This window comes from Scyliorhinus torazame, chromosome 14 (assembly GCF_047496885.1).
Source record: "Scyliorhinus torazame isolate Kashiwa2021f chromosome 14, sScyTor2.1, whole genome shotgun sequence".
Lineage (NCBI taxonomy): Eukaryota > Metazoa > Chordata > Chondrichthyes > Carcharhiniformes > Scyliorhinidae > Scyliorhinus > Scyliorhinus torazame.
In genome coordinates, this window is record NC_092720.1 from 210,332,661 (window position 1) to 210,356,570 (window position 23,910).

Here is a 23,910-nt window from a genome sequence, read left to right on the forward strand (position 1 = left end):
GACTCACTGTCCCACCCAGTCCCAAGGGGGAAAGGACAGTGTCTGACCCACTGTCCCACCCAGTCCCAGAGGGGGAAAGAACAGTGTCTGACCCACTGTCCCACCCAGTCCCAGAGTGGGAAATGACAGTGTCTGACCCACTGTCCCACCCAGTCCCAGAGAGGGAAAGGACAGTGTCTGACCCACTGTCCCACCCAGCCCCAGAGAGGGAAAGGGCAGTGTCTGACCCACTGTCCCACCCAGTCCCAGAGGAGGAAAGGACAGTGTCTGACCCACTGTCCCACTCAGTCCCAGATGGGGGAAAGGGTAGTGTCTGACCCACTGTCCCACCCAGTCCCAGAGGGGAAAGGGCAGTGTCTGACCCACTGTCCCACCCAGTCCCAGATGGGGGAAAGGATAGTGTCTGACCCACTGTCCCACCCAGTCCCAGAGGGGAAAGGGCAGTGTCTGACCCACTGTCCCACCCAGTCCCAGATGGGGGAAAGGATAGTGTCTGACCCACTGTCCCACCCAGTCCCAGAGGGGAAAGGGCAGTGTCTGACCCACTGTCCCACCCAGTCCCAGATGGGGGAAAGGGCAGTGTCTGACCCACTGTCCCACCCAGTCCCAGAGGGGAAAGGGCAGTGTCTGACCCACTATCACACTGATATTAATTGAGACAGGGCTATCGGCATCAATCCTCCCAAGAATTTTTAGGTTCCATGAGTGAATGAATAAAAAGACATTCATGTGGAGAATGTTTACTTAATTATTGGTTGTTGTAACTAACATGATGTGTGTAATTCTGGTAACTAATTTCTCATTCATTTCCAGGATGTGGGCGTGATCAGCAAGACCAGCATTTATTACCCATCCCTAATTGCCCCTTGACAAGGTGGTGCTGAGCTGTATTCTTGAAGCTGCTGCAGTCCCTGAGGTGTAGGTACATTCACCATGCTGTTAGGGAGGGAGCTCCAAGATTTGGACACTGAAGGAACGGCTGGTATATTTCCCAGTCAGGATGGGGAGTGACTTGGAGGGAGCTGATGTAATATGATTTCTAAATCCTTTCCAATGGAATCTACATGAAGCACCTTAATGGAGGCTGTTGGATGATGGAGATCAGCATCTACAGAACACTCTTCGTACAATTCATGCAGGATTAGTAATTCACCATCCTGTCTGTTTCTTGGAGCTATTCCCATCATAGCTGATTGTTTTCCTGGACTGTGTGATGGGGGCTTCCTGTTTCAGAGCTCTTGTCTTTTTGTCCTTTATATTAGAACAGAAGATGCAATTTCTGAGGACCCAAAACCAGCACCTTGTTCTGCATTATCGAAAAGAGTCACATGTTGTTCTTTGTTGGGCATCTTGAAAAACATTCAGGTAGATAAGTCCCCAGGGCCGGATGGGATCTACCACAGAATACTGAGGTAGGTAAAGGAGGAAATTGGTGGGGCCTTGATAGAAATCGTTGAATCCTCATTGGCTACAGGTGATGTCGCAGAGAACTGGAGAATAGCCAATGTTGTTCCTTTGTTTAAGAAGAGTAGCAGAGATAATCCAGGAAATTACAGGCCGGTGAGCCTTACGTCAGTAGTTGGGAAATGATTGGAGAGGATTTTTCGGGATAGGATTTACTCCCATTTGGAAACAAATGGACTTGTTAGCGAGAGGCAGCACGGTTTTGTGAAGGGGAGGTCGTGTCTCATTAACTCGATTGAGTTTTTTGAGGAAGTGACAAAGATTATTGATGAATGTAGGGCAGCGAAGTCCCATGGACTTCAGTAAAGCCTTTGTCAAGGTCCTTCATGGCAGATTGGTAGAGAAGGTGAAGTCTCACGGGATCAAATGTGAGCTGGGAAGTTGGATACAGAATTGGCTGGGTCATAGAAGACAGAGGGTAGCAGTGAAAGGGTGCATTTCTGAATGGAGGGCTGTGGCTGGTGGTGTTCCACAGTGATCAGTGCTGGGACCTTTGCTGGTCTTAGTATGGTAAGAAGTCTTACAACACCAGGTTAAAGTTCAACTGGTTTGTTTCGAATCACTAGCTTTCGGAGCGCTGCTCCTTCCTCAGGTGAATGCAGAGGTATGTTCCAGAAACATATCTATAGACAAATTCTTAGTATGGATAGTGATGAGGACCATCAGAGGATACAGCAGGATATAGATCAGTTGGAGATTTGGGCGAAGAAATGGCAGATGGAGTTTAATCCGAACAAATGTGAGGTAATGCATTTTGGAAGATCGAAGACAGGTGTGAAATATACAGTAAATGGCAGAACCCTTAAGAGTATTGCCAGGCAGAGGGATCTGGGTATACAGGTACACAGGTCACCGAAAGGGGCAACACAGGTTGAGAAAGTAGGCAAGAAGGCATACGGAATGCTTGCCTTCATTGGTCGGGGTATTGAGTATAAAATCTGGCAAGTCATGCTGCAGCTAAATAGAATACAGTGTTCAATTCTGGTCACCACACTACCAGAAGGATGTGGAGGCTTTGGAGAGGGTGCAGAAGAGGTTTACTTGGATGTTGCCTGGTATGGAGTGTATTAGCTATGAGGGGAGGTTGGATAAACTCAGTTTGCTCTCACTAGAATGACGGAGGTTGAGGGGCGACCTGAGAGAAGTCAACAAAAGTATGATGGGCATGGGCAGAGTGGATAATCAGACGCTTTTCCCAGGGTAGAAAAGTCAATTACTCGGGGACATAGGTTTCAGGTGCGAGGAGGAAAGTTTAGAGGAGATGTGCGAGGGACTTTTTTTACACAGAGGGTGGTGAGTGCCTGGAACTCGCTGCCGGGGAGGTGATGGAAGCAGGGACGATAGTGACATTTAAGAGGCATCCTGTCGAATGCGTGAATAGGATGGGAATAGAGGGATACGGCCCAGAAGTGCAGAAGGTTTTAGTTTACAGGGGCATCATGATCGGCACAGGCTTGGAGGGCTGCAGTGCCTGTTCTTGTGCTGTACTGTTCTTTGGAGTTTGTTCTTTTGGCATTTGCCTTTGTGACACTCTAAGGAATGTGTTAGGAGGAGGAGAAAACCTTTGTGGTTGAATAATTGGGACATTGCTGGATAGTTGGAATGAAAGTAGAATTAGATAGAGCAACACTACCACCCCCTGGCAATATGCGGTATTGCAGGAATAATATTCGATTTTAAAAAAACAATCTCCACCTAATGGCTGCCGGTGATATTGCAAAGAAACGTTTCCTTCTTCAATTAACCAGTGGGTAATGCTGTATAAATATAGTTCACTTGCTTCTTGTCAGCAAAACAGTATACATAAAAAACAAACTCTGTCTACAGGTGTATTTAAAGCCTGGTTATTTCGAACAATCTTTTTAAATTATTTAGTAAGAACAGGGGGAGGCCATTCAGAGCTCGTTTGTTTCACCGTTCAACTGGGTCAATCATCTTATTTATTATCAGGACCATTGTCACTACTTTTCTGATGATATACCTCCTGGTTTACTCTGTATCGGCGTTTATTGAGGGACAAGAACAACTTTTGACATAATACATTTTGTGGAGTTACACCGCCATCTGCTGGCTGAAAGCGACATTTTACAAATTATTTTTGTCCCGTAGTACCGCTTCCGAGCACGTGGTGGGGCTATTGCACAGCTTTTTTCCAAATGTTTTAATGAAATGAAAATGAAAATTGCTTATTGTCACGAGTAGGCTTCAATGAAGTTACTGTGAAAAGCCCATAGTCACCACATTCCGGCGCCTGTTCGGGGAGGCTGGTACGGGAATTTTGTTGATAGACAATTCTGTTGACTGTTTTTTCTAACGAGTTCAAGACCAATGACGTTTTTTTAAAAATATAAATTTAGAGTACCCAATTCATTTTTGTTTCCAATTAAAGGGCAACTTAGCGTGGCCAATCCACCTAGCCTATACATCTTTGGGTTGTGGAGGCGAAACCCACGCAAACACAGGGAGAATGTACAAACTCCACACGTACAGTGATCCAGAGCCAGGATCGAACCTGGGACCTCGGCGCCGTGAGGTATCAGGGCTAACCCACTGGGCCACCATGCTGCCCTATGACGTTTTGAGTCATGCAACGAATGGCACTATGAAACTTCGAAGACATTTGCTGTTGTAAAGTAAGTGGAAATGTACAGGAAAAAAGAAAGAGAACACGAGAAACAAGCTGTCCCAATTCTCCACGGCACCTTTCTATTAATCGCATTTTCACAGTCCAGAGTCAGAAACTATCCCCCGAGGTGAAAGTGATTTATTGTACTTTCTTCAAGTTTGTGTACAGTCTTCACTGCTGGAGATTGTCTCTAAATGCAGATTGCCAAATCAGAACATCTCTGTCCGTCTGTTAGCATGACCCCGAGCTCCCAGGCGCCTGTCCTTTTCATTCACTGTCCCAATTTCACTGCACCTTTGCTGTTTTGCCCATCTGCACTGTTCCAATGAAGCTCAATCAAAGAAAGGACATTTTTGTTGAGGCTCTTCATCACTCAACATTGAGTTCAACAATCTTAGATTGTAAATGTTATCCCTATTTTTTCAGAGAGAATCTTCGATTCTCATTTGTGTCCACTTTTGGATGTTACTTTGTTTCTTTACTTGTCCCATTATCATCACTTTTTGTCATTTAATATCACCTTCCCTCCATTACAGGTCTCCCCTTATCCTGCCCTTGTACATGCTTAAAATCCGTCAGATCTCAACCCTTTTATCGAGTTCTGATAATAAGGTACAATCACGAAACGCTAACTCCACTTCTCTCTGTACAGATGCTGCCGGGTCTGCTAAGATTTTCCAGCGTTTTCTGTTTTTATTTCGGATTTCAGCAGCCGAGGTCCTTTGCATTTGTACGAAGTCTTACAACACCAGGTTAAAGTCCAACAGGTTTGTTTCGATGTCACTAGCTTTCGGAGCGCTGCTCCTGCCTCAGGTGTCTCCTTCACCTGAGGAAGGAGCAGCACTCCGAAAGCTAGTGACATCGAAACAAACCTGTTGGACTTTAACCTGGTGTTGTAAGACTTCGTACTGTGCTCATCCCAGTCCAACGCCGGCATCTCCACAACTTTGCATTTGTGTTAGCGCCATCTGATAATAAGGTACAGACACGAAACGTTAACTCCACTTCTCTCTGTACAGATGCTGCGAGGTCCTTTGCATTTGTATTAGCGCCATCCGGTGGATGTGATCGGCGCTGAATGATATTTGGCTGCAGTGCCGTTTCTCGCCAGCCGGTGGCAGTGCTGTACCCTTTGCACCGAATTCTCAGCGCCGCCTGTGGGATAATTTATTGACAACAGTACTGCTCATCGCCAGCAGGTGACAATATTGCACTGACTAGTTTTTAAAGTTGAACGAGACTCAGGTTTAAACACCGATTTCCCGCACTATCTACATGTTGTTTGATATATTTAATATGTAAAAAGTCTATAGATCTTTAATTTACTCAATGACTGAGTCTCCATACTCCCCTGGAATAGAGAATTTCAAAGATTTACCACTCTCTGTTCCCGGTTCCTCATGAACACTAAGGACCTCACCAACATCAACCTCACCAACATCTCACTCAATCCCTCCACTGCCTCTGTGTTGTCAAACTGCTTGTCTAATGTACTTTGGATGTGATAAAACTTCCTCCTTATAAACTCTGCTGTCCATCACAAAGCTCATTCCCTCACCACTGAACCCAATCCTTCTCCACATTCGCTGTTGTTTGAACCAGATTGTTTTCATGTTGTGGAGATGCCGGCATTGGACTGGGGTGAGCAAAGTGAGAAGTCTTACAACACCAGGTTAAAGCCCAACAGGTTTGTTTCGAATCACTAGCTTTCGGAGGAAGGAGCAGTGCTCCGTAAGCTTGTGAATCAAAACAAACCTGTTGGACTGTTCAACTCAAATAAACTGTTTTGTTCATTTACAAAGCCGTATGTTCTCTGGTCACTTGAACTACAAAGACCTCACCATCTGTCCAGACTGAGAACATAACAACAGACAGTTTGGCCAATCCGACTGCCTGATGCCCAGGAACTCTGTCGCCTCCCTCAGTCTGAGTGACAGGTGTTCTGGCCAATCCACATCCCTACCATCCAAAAAACCCACCTCCCTCAGTCTGAGTGACAGGTGTTCTGGCCAATCCACATCCCTACCATCCAAAAAACCCACCTCCCTCAGTCTGAGTGACAGGTGTTCCGACGAATCCACATCCCTACCGTCCAAAAACCCTCCTCCCTCAGTCTGAGTGACAGGTGTTCTGGCCAATCCACATCCCTACCGTCTGAAAAAAAACCACCCCCGTCAGTCTGAGTGACAGGTGTTCTGGCTAATCCACATCCCTACCGTCCAAAAACCCTCCTCCCTCAGTCTGAGTGACAGGTGTTCTGGCCAATCCAGATCCCTACCATCCAAAAAAACCCACCTCCCTCAGTCTGAGTGACAGGTGTTCTGGCCAATCCACATCCCTACCATCCAAAAAACCCACCTCCCTCAGTCTGAGTGACAGGTGTTCCGACGAATCCACATCCCTACCGTCCAAAAACCCACCTCCCTCAGTCTGAGTGACAGGTGTTCTGGCTAATCCTCTCCCACAAGGATATTCCCTGGAAGGCTGCCTCTGTTCTAGTGCGGTTTTGACATTTCCAGACAATCCAAATCTCTTAAAACACAATGAATGATTTTTCTCCAAGAATTACAATGTAGAAATTGACAGCAACTAGTGTGTAAATAGAATCTGCAATGTGATGTTGGAGAACATTCCAGTTCCAGATTTGTTTGGTTGCAGACAATTTTTTTCTCAGGTCTTCACGGTTTCTTTTCCCAATTAACTGAACTCTCTGCCGTCTTGTTCGCGAACCTCTCACCAATGGGAACAGTTTTCCAAACTCCTCAGTCCGGGTCCCTCAGGATTTTGAACAGTCCAAAGATGTGCAGGTCAGGTGGATTGGCCATGCTAAATTGCACTTTAGGGTCGAAAGGTTAGGTGGGTATTATAATCTGCCCGGATCCTATTGGTTGGATCCAATTGGTTATCCTATGATATATTTTAGGGTCCAATCAACTTAATAGAATAACAAAAATTAACTCAGGACAAATTAAAAGGGGCCGTTCCTGGTAGGGGCACTGTCTGAGAACAACAAAGACCAACGGAAACTTCAGATCGTCAAATCATAATGTGCAGAGGGGTTGAGGAAGCAATCCAACCCCTGTGGTGCCCAGAGGCACGGAAGGCCTCAAGTGTGCTCATGGACACCTCATGCTCCCTCTCCAGGGCACCCTGCTGCGAATGAAGCCGCTGAAGAGGGGGAGACAGTCCGGTTGGACGACCCCCGTGGTCGCTTGCCGCCAGGACCGATTAATAATGGCGAGTTTGGCCAGGCCCAGAAGCAGGTTTATGATGAGGTCCTCCATCTTCCCCCCTCCTCTCCGTACCGGGTACCCGTAGATTAGGGGGGCTGAAGTGCAAACAAAATTACAATGAAAGATTTGTCATGAAACCAAAAAAGAGTGCAGCCTGGAACATTCAACATTGACATGGCTCAAAGACTCCACAAGACTGCAAAAATGGCAGGGCTCTTGGGCATCTGTGAAATGGTGCAAATGGTGGTTACAGGGTAGTGTTGCATGCATCACCCTCCACCACAGGTCACCAAGATTGAGGGGGAGGACACCTCCGTAGAGGGACTTCCAGTGGGGACCTCCGCTGCCAGATGCAACGAAGCACGCCAAGGCATTTCTAAATGGCGGGCAAGGGCAAGGAGGTGGATGGTGTGCAGCAGCAGCCCGTACAGGAAACCCCGCTGTGCACAGGGCTAAATCGCTGGCTTTGAACGCAGACCAAGGCAGGCCAGCAGCACGGCTCAATTCCCGTAACAGCCTCCCCGAACAGGCGTCGTAATGTGGCGACTACGGGCTTTTCACAGTAACTTCATTTGAAGCCTACTTGTGAGAATAAGCGATTTTCATTTCATTTTTTTTCATTTTCATTTATCCCATAGTCCTTGGGGAATATGAACTCCCCCAATGAGGGGAGGGTGGGGCAATCATTAGCAGTAGAGCTATGTAAATAGAGCTGGCCAGGGTGGTACTGGCTGGAGACGGAATCAGTAGTGAACTGCTGGTACTCTGTATGTATATTGTTTTAAAAAAAATAAATGTTTTCCAAATAAGGGGCAATTTAGCGTGGCCAATCCACCTACCCTACACATCTTTGGGTTGTGCAGGTGAAATCCATGCAGATACGAGGAGAATGTGCAAGCTCCACACAGACAGTGACCCAGGGCCGGGATCGAACCCCGGTCCTCAGCACCGTGTACATATTGGTGTAAATAAAGTTACTTTCTGTCTGACTCTACAAAAACATGGCCCTCACAAAAGTGGGTTACAGGGTTATGGAATGGGACGGGCCAGTGTGCCTGGCTAAGGTGCCCTTTCAGAGGGTTGGTGCAGACTTGATGGGCTGAATGGCCTCATTCTGCACTGTCAGGATTCGGTGATTCTGTGACCTACAGCAAATATTCTCCAAACCTCTTGTCTCAGGAAAACAGTCACATTATTTTCCAATCAATCAATGTCAGGGAAGCGCCTCACTCCGGACCCAATCTCGTGAATCTTATCTGCACTCTCGCTCTCAAATATCGTCACATATGTTTCATGAAGTGTGAGTCTCTTAATGCTCCACACAATGCTCCAGTTGAGGAAGAACCAATCTTCTATAGAAATGTATCATATTTCACTTGCTCTTCTATGACCCAATGATAAAGCCTCGTGTTATGTATGTTTTATTAACAGCTCTATCAAACTCTCCTGTCACATTCCCACATCGACATATGTGCCCAGGTCCCTCTGCTCCTGTAGCAACACTACAATTGGACCCCTTATTTTATATTGTATCCTCATATTCTTCCTACCAAAGCGAATCACTTCACACTTCTCTGCACTGAATTTCACACACCACTGCCTCTTCCACCAACCAGTCTATGTCCTGGAGAAATTTTACCCCATTCACAAGTCACAATGATTCAACATTGTGTATCTACTGCAAGTTTTGAAATTGAGCCCGTACACCAAGGCCTAGGTCAGTAATATCTATCAGGGGAAACTAGGGTCCTAACACTGAACCCTGGGAGCTCCACCAAAAATCATCCTGCTGTTCAAAAAACATACATTAACCACAAATCTGTTTCCTACCACTCAGCTAAATTTCCAGCCATGTTACTACTGTCCCTTTTATTCCATGAGCTATAACATTGGTCAATAGCTTTAAATTCCTGGGGGTCACCATCGCCATCAGTCTGTCCTGGTTATATTTTCTCATATACCCTTGCTTGTTTTCTTCATTAATCCATTAATCTTCCCACGTGAATATTAACTTTGTCCTGAATTATTGTTTCTCAAAGTTTTCCCATGACCAAAGTAACAAATAATTCTCAGTACTCCACATGGTATTGATATAGGTGACGGTGAATTGAAGTGAAAGTGAGTAAATGAGTTTGAGATACAGACCACACTCGATCTACTCAAAAGACAGAAAAGCCCTGATGGACGGAGTAACTTGCTTCCTGCGACTTGCTCAGTTTGCGAATCTGCAGACATTCTTTTTTATTTTATTTTTTTATTCAAAATAATATACTTTATTCATAAAATGTATCATAAACATTACAGAGCATTTCAAATTGTCTTGACTGTACATTTCCGTCAGAGCTACACATTGCCTTGACTTTCTTCCATTCAAGTTTGATATTATTATACACATATCACTCTTTACATTACAATTCCTTCTTAAATATTTACCTTGTCATGTTTGTTTTATACATTGGAGTGTTGGTGGCCCAGACCGAGGGGGGTTTGCACTGTTACCCGCCCCTCGGTGTACATTTGCTGGGAAGACCTTACACAGTGGTCTTTCCCCATTGCGCCTTGGCGGCAGCTGCCCCAAGCTTGAGTGCGTCCCTCAGCACGTAGTCCTGGACCTTGGAATGTGCCAGTCTGCAACACTCGGTCGAGGACAATTCTTTGCACTGGAAGATCAGCAGGTTTCGGGCAGACCAAAGAGCATCTTTCACCAAGTTGATGACCTTCCAGCAGCAGTTGATATTTGTCTCGGTGTGTGTCCCTGGAAACAGTCCGTAGAGCACAGAGTCATGTGTCACAGATCTGTTCGGGATAAACCTTGACAAATACCACTGCATCTCTCTCCAGACCTTCTTTGCAAAGGCACATTCCACAAGGAGGTGTGTGACCGTCTCATTTCCCCCACAGCCACTCCGAGGGCAGCGTGCATTGGTGCAGAGCCTTCGGGTGTGCATGAAGAATCTGACAGGGAGGGCCCTTCTCACCACCAGCCAAGCTAGGTCTTGGTGCTTGTTTGTAAGTTGTGGTGATGAGGCATTCTGCCAGATGACTCTGGCAGTCTGCTCAGGGAGCCATCCAACGTCCTCCATGGTCTCCTTTTCCCTGAGGGCCTCGAGGACATTACGTGCTGACCACTGCTTCATTGCCTTGTGGTCAAAGGTGTTTTTCTTCAAAAACTTTTCCACTACGGACAGGTGGTACGGTACGGTCCAACTACTTGGAGCGTTCCGCGGCAATGAGGCCAGGCACTTCCTTCGTAACACCGGGGACAGGTAGAACCTCAGTATGTAGTGATACTTGGTGTTTGCATACTGGGGGTCCACGCACAGCTTGATGCAGCTGGACACAAAGGTGGCCAACAGGATGAGGGAGGCGTTGGGTACGTTCCGCCATCCCTTCTCCAGAGGTTTGTACATGGTGTCCCTTCGGACACGGTCCATCTTGGATCTCCAGGTGAATTTGAAGATGGCCCGGGTGACTGCTGTGGCGTAGGGTCGGGTTATGGGCCAGATCTTCGCCACGTGCAGTAGCACCGAGAGTACCTCACACCTGATGACCAGGGTTTTGCCCGCAATGGAAAGGGAGCATTGCTCCCACCAGCCCAGTTTCTGCCTTGCCTTTGCTATGCGCTCCTGCCAGTTTTTGGTGCACGCCCCAGCAGCTCCAAACCATATTCCCAGCACCTTCAGGTAATCTGACCTGACAGTGAAGGGGACAAAGGACCGGTCGGCCCAGTTCCCAAAGAACATGGCCTCGCTCTTGCCACGGTTTACCTTGGCTCCCGAGGCCAGTTCAAACTGGTCGCAGGTGGTCAAGAGCCTGCGTACAGACGCAGGAACCGAGCAGAAGACGGGGATGTCGTCCATGTACAGGGAGGCCTTGACTTGCATGCCTCCACTGCCTGGGGTCGTGACTCCTCTAATACCCGGATCCTTCCTGATGGACTCGGCAAAAGGTTCTATGCAGCACACAAACAGGGCAGAGGAGAGAGGGCAGCCCTGCCTGACTCCGGATTTGATCTGGAATTTTTCTGATTCCCACCCATTGATTGAGACTGCGCTATAGATTCTGCTCCTGGCAATTCAATCAATGCCACGTTCGGCTCAAGTGAATGTTTCAGGTTTGGAACCAAAACGGAGCAAAACAATTCTCTTCATCCCTCACCTTGTCCCATTGAAGAAAGTGATTAACAGATCGTTCATTTCATTCACTATTTGTAGATTCTCGCTGAGTGTGAAATGGCTGCTGCATTTTCCTACCTCAAGGCATCCACCGCAATGGCCAGTACGACATCCCATTTGTAGGAAATGTCTGGAATTAAACAGATGCTGGAAATACACAATAGCATCTTTCGGAGAGAGAAACAGACAAGAGTTAATTTCACGTACCTTTCCCCAGCCATTTCATTTTGTTCCCAGTGCTGTATAAGATTGGTGGGGTAACAGGTATTAAGCAAATGCAGAGACAGGGGAAGCAGTCAGGGGATGTGCTTTTCCACAGTGTACCCGAGGTGGCAGATTCTTGCTGTACTTCAACTAAAATAGAAACAGCCAAATATTTTCTCTTGTTCACAGATGCTGGTTTTTCCAGTGTAGATATTCCTCGAGCCAAGTCTACAAAGTTGGGCAGGCAAACATCAGTTGGAATATACTTTAAACGTAGATCAAAACCTCCTTGTTCAAAGACCACCAAGTGCTTGAATGGGTTTGTGTCTGACAGATGTTTGCATTTATTTCATTGTATGATTCAACCAACGTAGAACTCTGTGTGACAATTTTAATCTTACATAGTCCAAAGATGTGCAGGTTAGGTGGATGGCCATGCTAAATTGCTCCTAAATGTCCAAAGGTTGGATGGGGTTACAGGGATTGGGCGGGGGATTGTGCCTGGTGGGTGTTCTTTCGAAGGGTCAGTGCGGACTCGATGAGCTGAATGGCCTCCTTCTGCACTGCAGGGATTCTATGATATCTGGCCCTTTACGTCAGGCTAAGCGACAATATCCCATTGCTGCAGAATCCCTCAGGGCTGCGGGGATATAATAGGAGATTTAGAGGAACAGGGAATAGTTTAGAAACAATCTCCTGCACCAACCCACCTATTTGGCCAGGGGGGGGGGGGGGGGGGAATGCTGATGAGTCGGACAGACTGACCATTGACTAAACCATTTTGAATGTAGTCACCCCCCCGCATTCATCCAATTGGAACAAGCCCATCTTCCAGATTGAATTCCCTTCATCCACGACACAGGATTTTCACCGGGTTGGATATTTCCAACAGATTCTGGGCAATACCTCTTGACGTGGATTCCCAATCTAAATGCATCTTTACAACAGGGGAAAGACAATTTACCTGGACCCGAGTCCCACAGGAGTTTCAGACCAGTCCGGGGAGATTCCACCCAAATATGGCCAAAGCCATTGAGGAAATAGATTTTACAGGGACAGGGGGAGTTTTACTGCAAGACGTGGATGACCTCCTTTAGACCTCCGATGGCCATAGGAGCCACACCCTGGAGTTAATACAATTACTGCGAGTCAGTGAGTCAGCAGGACTAAAAATTAACCCTACAAAGGCTCAAGTGGGACGAGCAACAGTCACTTACCCGGGTGAGCTCATTTCTCAGGGATCCAAGACATTGCCCCCTGAACGGAGACAGACCATTCGGCCCTTCCAGTTCCCCGGACTGTCCGAGGGCTCCGGCAGATACTGGGACTGTTTAACTATTGCCCGAACTTTATAGACAACTGTGCGGGAATAGTCAGCCTCATTCCCAATCTGGGGAAAGGGGGACCGAGCTTCAAGTGAGGAATGACAAAGGGCAGAATGGACAGAGGAGTGCGAGGGGACATTTACCCCATTAAACAGCGAATGGCAACAGCTCCAGCGTTAGTGCTGTCAGATTTGAGTGGCCCATTCCATTGATACTGTCCCAACAACAGGAATGACTACACTGCTGCAGTGAGGCAGCTACACGGACACTGGGAGCGAGCTGCAGCTTATTACTCTAACCCGCGATCAGCAGTCGCTGTGGGGCTGAGCAGATCCATTCCAGCAATGGACTGTGCAGCCTGCCCAGTGAAAGGGAGGGAACCGCTCACGGTGCTGGGGAAATAGTCTGACACACGGAACATGGCATCGTGCAAATGGTGAATCTGGGGAGGCTGAAGCCCGGGTCTGATGTCAGAAGAGCTCAATGGGCGAGTCTGCTACTGCCCCCCAATGGCCGGATGACCACAGTCAGGGATGATGGGAAGAACCCCCAGGATATCTGAATGTTGAAGGCGAGGATCATGTTTGCGATATAGAGACAGGGGATGAGGAAGTGGACAGAGTGAGGCAGGAACCCCTGGAAGGGGCGGAGATAACGTTATTTGTGGATGGATCCCGGAAATAACAGCCGGGGACCCGGGAACAGGATGGGCAGTGGCCCAAGGCGGGTTCCTGAAGGCAAGCGGCCGGGTAGGGGCCAGTAAATCAGCCCAAGGAGCAGAGTTAGCGGCCCTGATAGAAGCATTGAGACTATCCAGGGGCGGGCGAGTCAATATCTCCACCGAGAGCCGCTGTGCCTTTGGTGCAGGACATGACTGTGCGGGAGCCCGGAGTGGGCGAGGGGACGTCAGCTCTGGTGGGCAGCCGCTCCCACAGGAAACACTGATCCAGAACTTACCCAAACATTCAAGAGACAGAGGAGGCGGCAGTTATTAAAATCAAAGGCCATAGGAGAATGCAAAGCCCTGAACAGACAGGAAATGATCAGACAGACAGAGCAGCCCCAGAGACAGCGGCACAGGAAGAAGCGGAGGGAGAGGACAGTGTAGCTGTCTCCAGCCTGACAGAAGTGAATATACTGAATGGACACAATAGTTCAAAGGCAGAGTGGGGGGAATGGGGAGCAATCCCAGATAGTGATGGGGTCTGGAGGAAAGAGGGAAATGTAGTTGCCCCGAAAAGTATCAGAAACTGTTACTGGGAGTTTCCCACGGGACACAACACACCGGCCGGAATAACATGTTGGGCCTGATGGGCCGGTGCTGGTGGTGGGAGGGGTTAGGAAGGGACACAGCCCAGTTATTACCTGTGCCCAATATAACCCTGGAAAAGCAACGGGAATAAAACTTCACCACCTACCCCGTCCTAGGGACCCTGGGAACAAACACAAACCGATCTCAGCGGCCCATTCCCTCCATCAGAGGGAAAGAGGGATTGTTTAGTAATAATAGATCAGTTCGCCAGATGGATGGAAGCATTCCCCACCCGGGGCTGCTCTGCCTTGACTGCGGCTAAAATACTCGCGGGAGAAAGAATCCCAAAATGGGAAGTTCCAACTGAAATGGAGCCAGACTCGGCACTCATTTCCCCGGGAATATTGTCAGGGAAGTGAGCAAACAGATGGGGATCGAGCAGAAATTTCACAAATCCCATCACCCACAAAGCTGTGGAATGGTTGCGAGAATGAATCTTAAAACATCGACAGCAAAGGCAATTCGGGGAACCGGGGAAGGCTGGGCAACAGTCTCTCCGGGAATTCTGATGTACCTACCGGCCACTCCAAACCCAAATCCCGGATTTCCACCCTTCGAGTTAATGACAGGCCGAGACAGGCAATTACCTGAGGGGTTATTCCGGGAGGAACCGAGGCGGGACCCCTCAGGGAGAGGATCCGGGAATATGGGAGGGAATTCAGCAACAATTCCACATGATTGGGAAAGAAGTTAGAGATGGACAAGCAGTGCAGGATATAGAGCGAGAGGAGACATGGGAAACATCAATAGTAGCTCAGCTCGGTGAGAGGGGAATGGGAAAAGTGGGGCGGGAAGGGAGCGGTTTGCAGCCGCGGTGACATGGACCGGAGCAGCTCAGTGTGACAGTGAGACAGCCAAATTATTGATCCGGAGACAGGGAGTGGGTGGCAGCACTTTACTCAACTAAAACTGGACAAGGGTGGGGACCATTGTTAAATGTTTCACAGGAACCTACTGACTCCCATTCCATTCCTGGGACCATGGGAAGCAGCGACTGGGAATGTGGGGAACAGCAGGGACCTACATTCCGGACAGTCTGTTCACTTCCCAACTGGAGGAAGAAGAGAATGAATCAATAAACCCAATATCTGGATATGGGATTGAGTAACTCCCAACAGTCATCGGACACAAGTAATCCTGTCACCATGGGGAGCAAGCAAAATGGAGAGAGGGGTTTCCGTGTCCCGAGAGAGAGCAGGCCTGCCAATTGGAATTGCGGCTCCGGGCTGCGATTTGGGTAAGAGGAGCTGGGACGGGACTACAGCCTGGGAACCTGGCACTGTGTTTTCTCCGAGAGGTTGGCGATTTGAAAAGGGTTTGAGAAGGGGGAACCTGTTCATTGAACCCTCTGAACTGGGACTGCGAGTCGAGGTAGATTCAGAGGGCAATTTAGGTGTTAAAGGAATATCTGACTCAAATACAGGACTAGGCTTAAGGACATATTCATGTGATGTCACAGAATCGGATGGATCATATTGGTTGGTCGATCCTCGATAAACCTAACAGCCGCAAAGACCCATCTTCCCCCTTTTGTGTGGGAAGCCGGACTAGACGGTCTTTATTGTCAGGAATGATGTCCTCGGGTAATAGGTAGACTGGATTGTATTGATGTTAGATGTTATAATCTTAGCACGTGTGGCTACAAAAAAACCTACCCAAGGTCCAAAAATGCTCGAGCTTTCCCCAGTTGGGTTAGCGAGGATTGGGAAGGCTAAAAGTTTACTACATGATGTGACAATGGTGTCCTTAGGGGTAAAACACAATGTTTCTGGGTTATTGGAAATGTTACACTCCAAATGCAGCGACCACCCCAAAGCTATAGAATGGATACAGTCCAGATCCAGGGACTCATTGAGGGTTACACGTACCGGATTGCTCCGGAATCCCGAATAAGGCATAAAATAATCACCCTGGGAGAGATTGGAGAATATTTGGAAATGCAAACTCGGTAGTCACCTCAGTCTAATTATTCAAACTGAACAGCGCCTCCTCTTGGGTGTCGAGAGAAGTCGGGAAGGGGCTCCGGTTTGGAGCTTATGGGACCGAGTCCGCACTGACCGCCGTAGATTGACAGGGTGAAGCTCTTACAGACACTGAACCGAACAGCTCCGGGGTAGTTAAAGCTGTGGAGACACAGGCCTGGCCTGGGACCTGCTGTGGGGGTTCGTTCACACATCGAGGATTTCAGATTCGGGACTATTCCCCGATATTTATTTGTCTCCCTGGACAAATTACATTTTCTTACCATCCACCCAGACAGACACGAATTGTTGTCACTCGGCCAGGTGGGGCACAGAGAAAGGAGCTATAAAATTCATCGTGGCTGTTCCACAGGAAGGCACAGCTAACGGGATCTTTGAGGACAGTTATAGATTTGAATCAATGGGGACAGAGAAAGGGGGCTGGGTTGACCGAGCCGGGTCTAAAGGATACAAAACCCTGAAGGAGGGCCTGACATATGTAAGCACTGCAGTATGCTGCTCAGAACCGGAACATCGTGAGTGCTTGTCACAGCTCAGAGCCTCCACACAACAGCAAAGTAACCGTTGACATCTTACCAATGAAGGAGACGTTTGAGGCGGTGCACAGATCCTCAATTGTATTGAGGAAGCTGAATTCTTCAAATCAGACTGCGTCTGAAAAGTGTAACAAAAATTACAAGGACACAATGTATCATTGAGAGGCCAGTTTCCGGCAGAGAAACTGCCTGTTACAATTCAAGCTCTATTCTGCAATGTGAATCATGATTGAGTTTATCCCAACTCCATTTACCCACCGTAGCTCCATAACCCTTCATACTCTGGGAAGCTCCAATTATCCCAGTATCCACAGGCTGCGGGTGGAGAGAATTCCACATTTTTCGGAACTGAAGGTCAAGGTGACCTTTCATCAGTGTTTTGAAAGCTGAAACATTAATTCTATTTGTCTCCACAGATGCTGCCTGACCTGCTGAGTATTTCCAGCATCTTTGTTTTTAATTTCAGTTTTCCAGCTCCCACAGTATTTTACTCTTCTTCCTGTGTTATGGAATTGTCTGGGAGGAACCGGCCACAACAGGAAATCCATTGCATCATCTCCCCTGACCTGCTGGGCAGAGAAACATTCCAGAAACGGGTGGGAAACTGCCTGGGCTCGTCTGGTCAGTGTCAGTTGTAGTTCAGTGGCAGCGCCCTTATCGCTGAGTGAGAAGAGAGTGGGATCGATCCCAATCCACACTTCAGCACATAACCGGAATTGGAGGGATCTCGCTGATCTCAAATCAGCTCCATGACCCCAGGAGCGAGGAAAGAAACTTTGTTCTTTGCTTCCTTGCAGACGAAACCGAATCTCACATTTCCCTCGCCTCTAAAGATTTCCTCTGTGTGACAGGATGTATTTCCCTAAACCAAACCTGTGACACCGTAATCCTTCCTTTTGGTGAAAATGCATCAGTCAACCACAGACATCAGATTGATGGAGACATTCTGGCCTCACATCTCTAACATATTTAATAGCAGAAAATAAAACAAACACTTCAATCTGTTACTTTATAATGTTGCTCAGTTATTTTTGGAAAACGTGCCGTCGGATGTACTCTCCTGAAATAAACAAAAACACAAATGTTAACACACAGTAAACTGATGGCCGTCCACAAATAGAGTAAGAAATCCTCGACTTTCTAGCCTGAAAGAAGACGAGTCAATGATAAAATGTTCAGCAAATTGCTGATCTCAGCTGCCAAGAAGCTGAAGGGAAAGTTTTGGGTTTTGGACAGGAGTGGATGTGAATTAATGGAAGGAAGCGATTGGAAAGCGAATTAGAAAAGGTGAGTGAATAAAACAGGAATAATCGAGTAAAGGTTCAGTGAAGTGGACGGGCTGGTGCTCAATATTGAGGGTGAATCACTGGAGAACTGTGACAGGGATTTTTACCGACAGGCACAGGGTCAGCAAGAAACAGGAATAAGTGCTGGGGAAAACCAAACACAGAAAATAATAGAGGATGTACTGACACCAGGAAGAACACTTGTAAAGACAGTGAGACGGGCACAACAATGTGAAACTACAGGAACAGGAGGAGGCCATTCAGCCCCCTGAGCCTGTCCCATAATTCTATTAAATGAAGAGACCCTATCATGGAGGGGATAGTTCAGAACCCAGAGAACGTGGTTAGGATAAAGATGGAGTTGGGAAGGTGCAGGGAGATTCTGCCTGTGGGTAGTGATGAGTGTGGGAATGATGATGGAGTTAGTTACCTGAAGACAGGTCTGTGCACATTGAAGATAAATGACAAAAGGTACTGGAGGAGCCGGAAGGAGTAAATGACAAAGTAAGAAAAGATGAAGATTATTCAGGAAATGAGAGCCAGACCTCACAGGAGTGAAATGAGGAAATATTTCAAGTTAAAGAGGGTGGTCGAAGTCTGCAACTCCCTTCCCCAGGTGGCAACTGATGCTGGATCGAATTGAATTTCAAATCTGAGACAGAGAGATGTTTGTCAAGCAAAGGTTAATGGGAAAGGCGAGTATCTGGAGTTCGATCGTAGCTCAGTGAATGTCTCACTGAAAGACAGAACAGGTTTGAGGGTTAAATACCTCCCACTGCTGTTCTTATGTTCTTTCAGGAGAAATTTGTATTTTGATGCCCTTTTGAGTTGTTTGTAGGAATATTTAGTGAATGTTTCAGAAATAAAACTAATCTCAGAAGTTTATGGTCAAAATTATAAAGAATAAGAATAACATTTCAGCTCAGTGGCAAATAATCAAAACAGTAAACACTGAACTAATAAATAACGATAATGATAAAAATAAAACCTTGTTCACCAAGATACTGGAGTCACATCATTTTCGACAGACAGGATGACCAGTGAAAACAGTCTGTACTCTCCCACAGTCGATCACTGGTGAAGTTTATAAGCTACAACTTCAAGAAGCTCCGTTAACAGCTCACCGCTGATGTGGACACGGTTAACAGGGTCCCGAGTGTTCTCCTTGTGTCGACATTGCTGTTGGCATCACAACTGCACATCTAAATACTTTGTAAATGTTATTGGTCTCTGCCTCCACCATGTTTTCAGGCAGTGAGTTCCAGACTCGCACCAGCCTCTGGGTGGAAAGGTTTTCCTCACATCCCCTCTGAACCTTCTGCCAATCACCTTAAAGCTATGCCCCCTGGTCACTGATCCCTCAACGAAGAGAAAAGGTGCTTCCTGTCCACTCCACCCATCCTCTTCAAAATTTTATACATCTCAATTACGTTCCCCCTCAGTCCCCTCCATTCCAAGGAAAACAACCCCAGTCTATCCAATCTCTCTTCATAGCTAAAACTCTCCAGCCCAGGCAACAGGAAGGTGAAATCTCCTCTGCACCCTTTCCAGTGCAATCACATTCCTTCTGCAATGTGGATTTGAGAACTGCACACAATACTCTAACTGTGGCCTAATCAATGTTTTATACAGTTCCTGCATTGCCTCCCTGCCTATTAAACTCTAAACTTTTCCTGATAAAGGGAAATATACCATATGCCTTCTTAACCACTGTATCCACCTGCCCCTCCTACCTTAAGAAACCGGTGTACATGCACACCAAGGGCCCTCTGATCCTCAGTACTTCCCAGGGTCCTGCCATTTATCCTGTATTCCATTGCCTTGTTTGTCCTGCCCAAATGCATCACCTCACACTTATCCGAATTGAACTCCATTTGCCACTGATCAGCCCATCTGACCAGTCCATCTATATCCTCCTGTAATCTCAGGCTATCCTTCTCACTAATTACTGCCCCACTAATTTCTGTAACATCCACAAACTTATTGATCAACCCTCCTACATTCAAGTCTAAATCTATATGCAAACCACAAACAGCAAGGGCCCCAACATTGATCCCTTCGGACCCTACTGGACACAGGCTTCCAGTCAGGAAAATACCCCTCGCCCATCATCCTCTGCTTCCTGCCACTCAGCCAATTTTGGATTAAATTTGCAAAATTTCCTTTGATCCCATGGGTTCTTCCACAACAAATGGAAGAACTCGTGAGTACTGACAGGCAGAGAGATCTGGGCGTGCATGTCCAGCGATCACTGGAAGTGGCAAGGCACGTGGATAAACTGGTGAAGAAGGCATACGGCATGCTGGCCTTCATCGGTCGTGGTTTCAATATAAAAATTGGCAAGTCATGTTGCAGCTGTACAGGACCTTAGTTAGGCCTCACTTGGAATATTGTGTACAATTCTGGTCGCCACACCACCAGAAGGATGTGGATGCTTTGGACAGGGTACAGAAGCGGTTTACTCGGGTGTTGCCTGGTATGGAGGGCATTAGCTATGAGGAGAGGTTAGATGAACTTGGTCTGCTCTCACTGGACTGATGGGAGTTGAGAGGCGACCTGATAGATGTCTACAAGATTATGAGTGGCATGGTCAGAGTGGATAGTCAGAAGCTCTTTTCCAGGATAGGAGAGTCAAGTACTCGGGGCATAGGTTTTAAAGTGTGTGGGGAAAAAGTTTAGATCAGATGTCCGAGGCAAGTTTCTTTTACACAGAGGGTGGTTAATACGTGGAATGCGCTGCCTGGGGAGGTTGTGGGAGCAGGTACGATAGCAGCATTTTAGGGACATCTAGACAAATATATGAAAGGGTGGGAATGGAAGGATACGGACTCCCTAAGTGCAGATGGTTTTAGTTTAGTTAGGTACCATGGTTGGCGCAGGCTTGGAGGGCAAAAGGGCCTGTTCCTGTGCTATATTGTTCTTCGTTCTTACCTTCGTTATCAGTCTCTCATCTGGAATCTTATCAAAGTCCTTGCTGAAGTCCAAGTAGATTACGTCAGATGTATTGCCCTCTTTGAAAAATTCAATGAAGTTGGTCAGACATGACCTCCCCTTAACAAAACCATGCTGACTTTCTTGATTAATTCCTACCTCTCCAAATACAGATTAATTCTGTCTCTCAGAATTACCTCCAATATGTTAGACTGGCTGGTCTGTAGTTTCCTGGTTTATCCATTCCTCCCTTGTTGAATAATGGTATCACATTGACTCTCCTCCAGTCCTCTGGCACCTCTCCTGTTGCCAGAGCGGAATTGAAAATTATTGCCAGCGGCCCTATTTCCTCCCTTGCCTCATTCAAAAGTCTGGGATACATTTCATCTGGCTCTGGAGATTTGCCAATTTCTAAGTCTGCCAGACCACTCAGAATCGATGTTTACTAATTTGATTTTAATCACAGTCGTTCTTCCTGATTTCTGTACCCACACGTCACTTTCACTAGCAAACACGGACACAAAGTTTTCATTTAGAATCCTACCTATGTCCTCCCGCTTCACATACAAATTACCACTCAGCTCCTTAATTCTTTCCCTAGTTACCCTTAAATGGACTTGTCAAGCAACTCAGGATTTTCCTTTATTTTACCTGCCACTGTCCTTTCATATTCTCTCTCCTATAAAGATCCTTTTTGCATATTCTGTACACCTTGAGGGCGTCTGCTGTTCTGAGCTCTCGCTATCTGTCATCAGCCTCCCTTTTTCTTTTTACCAAAGGCCGCTCCAAATACAGATTAATTCTTTATCCCTCGAGATCCAGGGTTTACCCTTTTTCTTTGTTGGAACATGTTGGCCCTGCACTCTCCCTATTTCCTTCTTGAATGTGTCCCACTGTTCAGCCACAGATGAATCTAAACATGTCCAGTCCAAATCCACTCTGAACAAATAATTTCTGATCCTAGTAAAGTCGGCCTGCCCCCAGTTTAGAACTTGGATTTCAAAATAATTTCTGAACTGCTCTTTCAAACGTGTCCTTGCAGCTTCAATCACTTACTTACATGGACACCAAGGTCCCTCTGTTCCTAAACTTCCTTTCCAGGTTCTCCCTTGAGTTTAGACTGTCTATATTTGTGGGTTTCCTCTGGGTGCTCCGGTTTCCTCCCACAGTACAAAGATGTGCAGGTCAGGTGGATTGGCTGTGCTAAATTGCCCTTAGTGTCCAAAAAAAGGACAGGTGGGATAGGGTGGAGGTGTGGGGATAGCATGGAGGTATGACCTTAGGTAGGATGCTCTTTCCAAGGGCCGGTGCAGACTCGATTGGGCGAATGGCCTCCTTCTGTACTGTAAATTCTATGATGATTCTGAACAAAATGATTTACTTCACACTTCTCTGAATCGAATTTAATTTGCCACTTGTCTGCCCAATCAAATATATCAATGTTCCTTTTGAAGTTCAAGACTATCCTCATCACAGTCAGCAATGTTTCAAATCTTTGCATTATCTCTAAATTATGAAATCAAGCCCTGGACACTAGTGTCTCAGTCATTAATATATATATCAGAAAGAGCAAGGGTCTCAACACAGACCCCTGGAGATCTCCACTAAAAACCTTCCTCCAAACTTAAAAAAGCCATTGATCACAACTCTCTGCTTTCACTGTCATCGAGGAATATTTGAGCTTTAATAGGAGTGAAGAGATTTCCCCTTCCATGCTATGGGACACACTGAAGCTAATCGTTAGAGGGTAAGGCACAGGGAGGCGGAGGTTGGCGGACACCACCTTAGAGGTGGACCGCCAACACTCGATCAATCAGACACCAGAATTGCTGGCAAGGAGGAAGAAGGGAGTTTGGGCTTCTATGCACAGAGAGGGCGGTGCACTGGCTGCAACATTCACGCTGGGGGCAGGGGGAAGGGGTTGCTCTTTATGAACACCATGTTTTACCTTTAAGTCCATTACAGGGCACTTGATAGCAAGGCACTGAATCACTATTAGGAGTGGGGATCATGGTTAAATGTTCCCATTCTCAAACTAAGGATATTGAGGCGAACTGTCGTACATCAGATCAGGAAAAATCAAATTTGGGTTTTCTGAGTTGCAATCAGTCTGTTTCATGTCACAGACATTGAGCCTTTAGTGGAGGTGGAATAAGAAACAGTCGTTCTTCCTCAGGCTAATTCTGTCCATTGTATTTCTTCATTTCTTTTAAAGGAGAATTTTGCCTCAAACCCCTTGAGTGTAAAAGACACTGAATTGTTGTCATAATATACACACAGGTATATGATGGTGCACAGACAGGCAGTGATTGACACACAGGATGACCAGCGAACACAGCAGCCAATCACCAGACAGGACACAAGCACTATAAAGCCAGAGGGCACTAGTTTTCCCACTCTCTCGGGACCCAGCCTCTGAGACAATCAGAGCCTGTGAGGAGCAACTAGAACACACACCATCTGGTAGTAAGATACTCTGGTCAGGTTAGCCTCAGGTCTCCAGTCAAGTCAGCATAGTGTCAACCCAGAGTTTAAGTATGTTTAATTGTTAAGAGTTCAATAAAATCGAGTTGCATTTCTTCAAGTGTTGGAAGCCTGTCTATCTCAATGCTGCAGTAAACGCAGTCCTCGCAGACCCAGCTTACCCAACACATCAGTTCTGACACAATATTCTGTCCAGTTCAGGGCAGTGAAAACTGCTAAAGAATATGTTCTTTAAGATTCAGGTCTTGTGAGAAAGACATCCCCCCTTCCCCAGCCCCACACACCCTCAATGAAAAGGAAGCCCCTCTAATCTGGGCCTGTTACCGGGTGGACAATGCCTCCTTCTCCCATT

The 23,910-nt window shown here is 46.9% G+C and overlaps 1 protein-coding gene across 1 annotated transcript in view; it reads right to left on the bottom strand.

Annotated features, from left to right (window-relative positions):
- Positions 1 to 17,784: 17,784 nt before the first annotated feature.
- LOC140390456 (zinc-binding protein A33-like) overlaps positions 17,785 to 23,910 on the bottom strand; it is a 181,282-nt gene continuing 175,156 nt past the window's right edge. Inside the window, exon 6 of the mRNA XM_072475607.1 lies at positions 17,785 to 17,917. Coding sequence (XP_072331708.1) covers positions 17,883 to 17,917 — 35 coding nt within the window. The 3' untranslated portion in view covers positions 17,785 to 17,882. The remainder of the gene's footprint in view (positions 17,918 to 23,910) is intronic.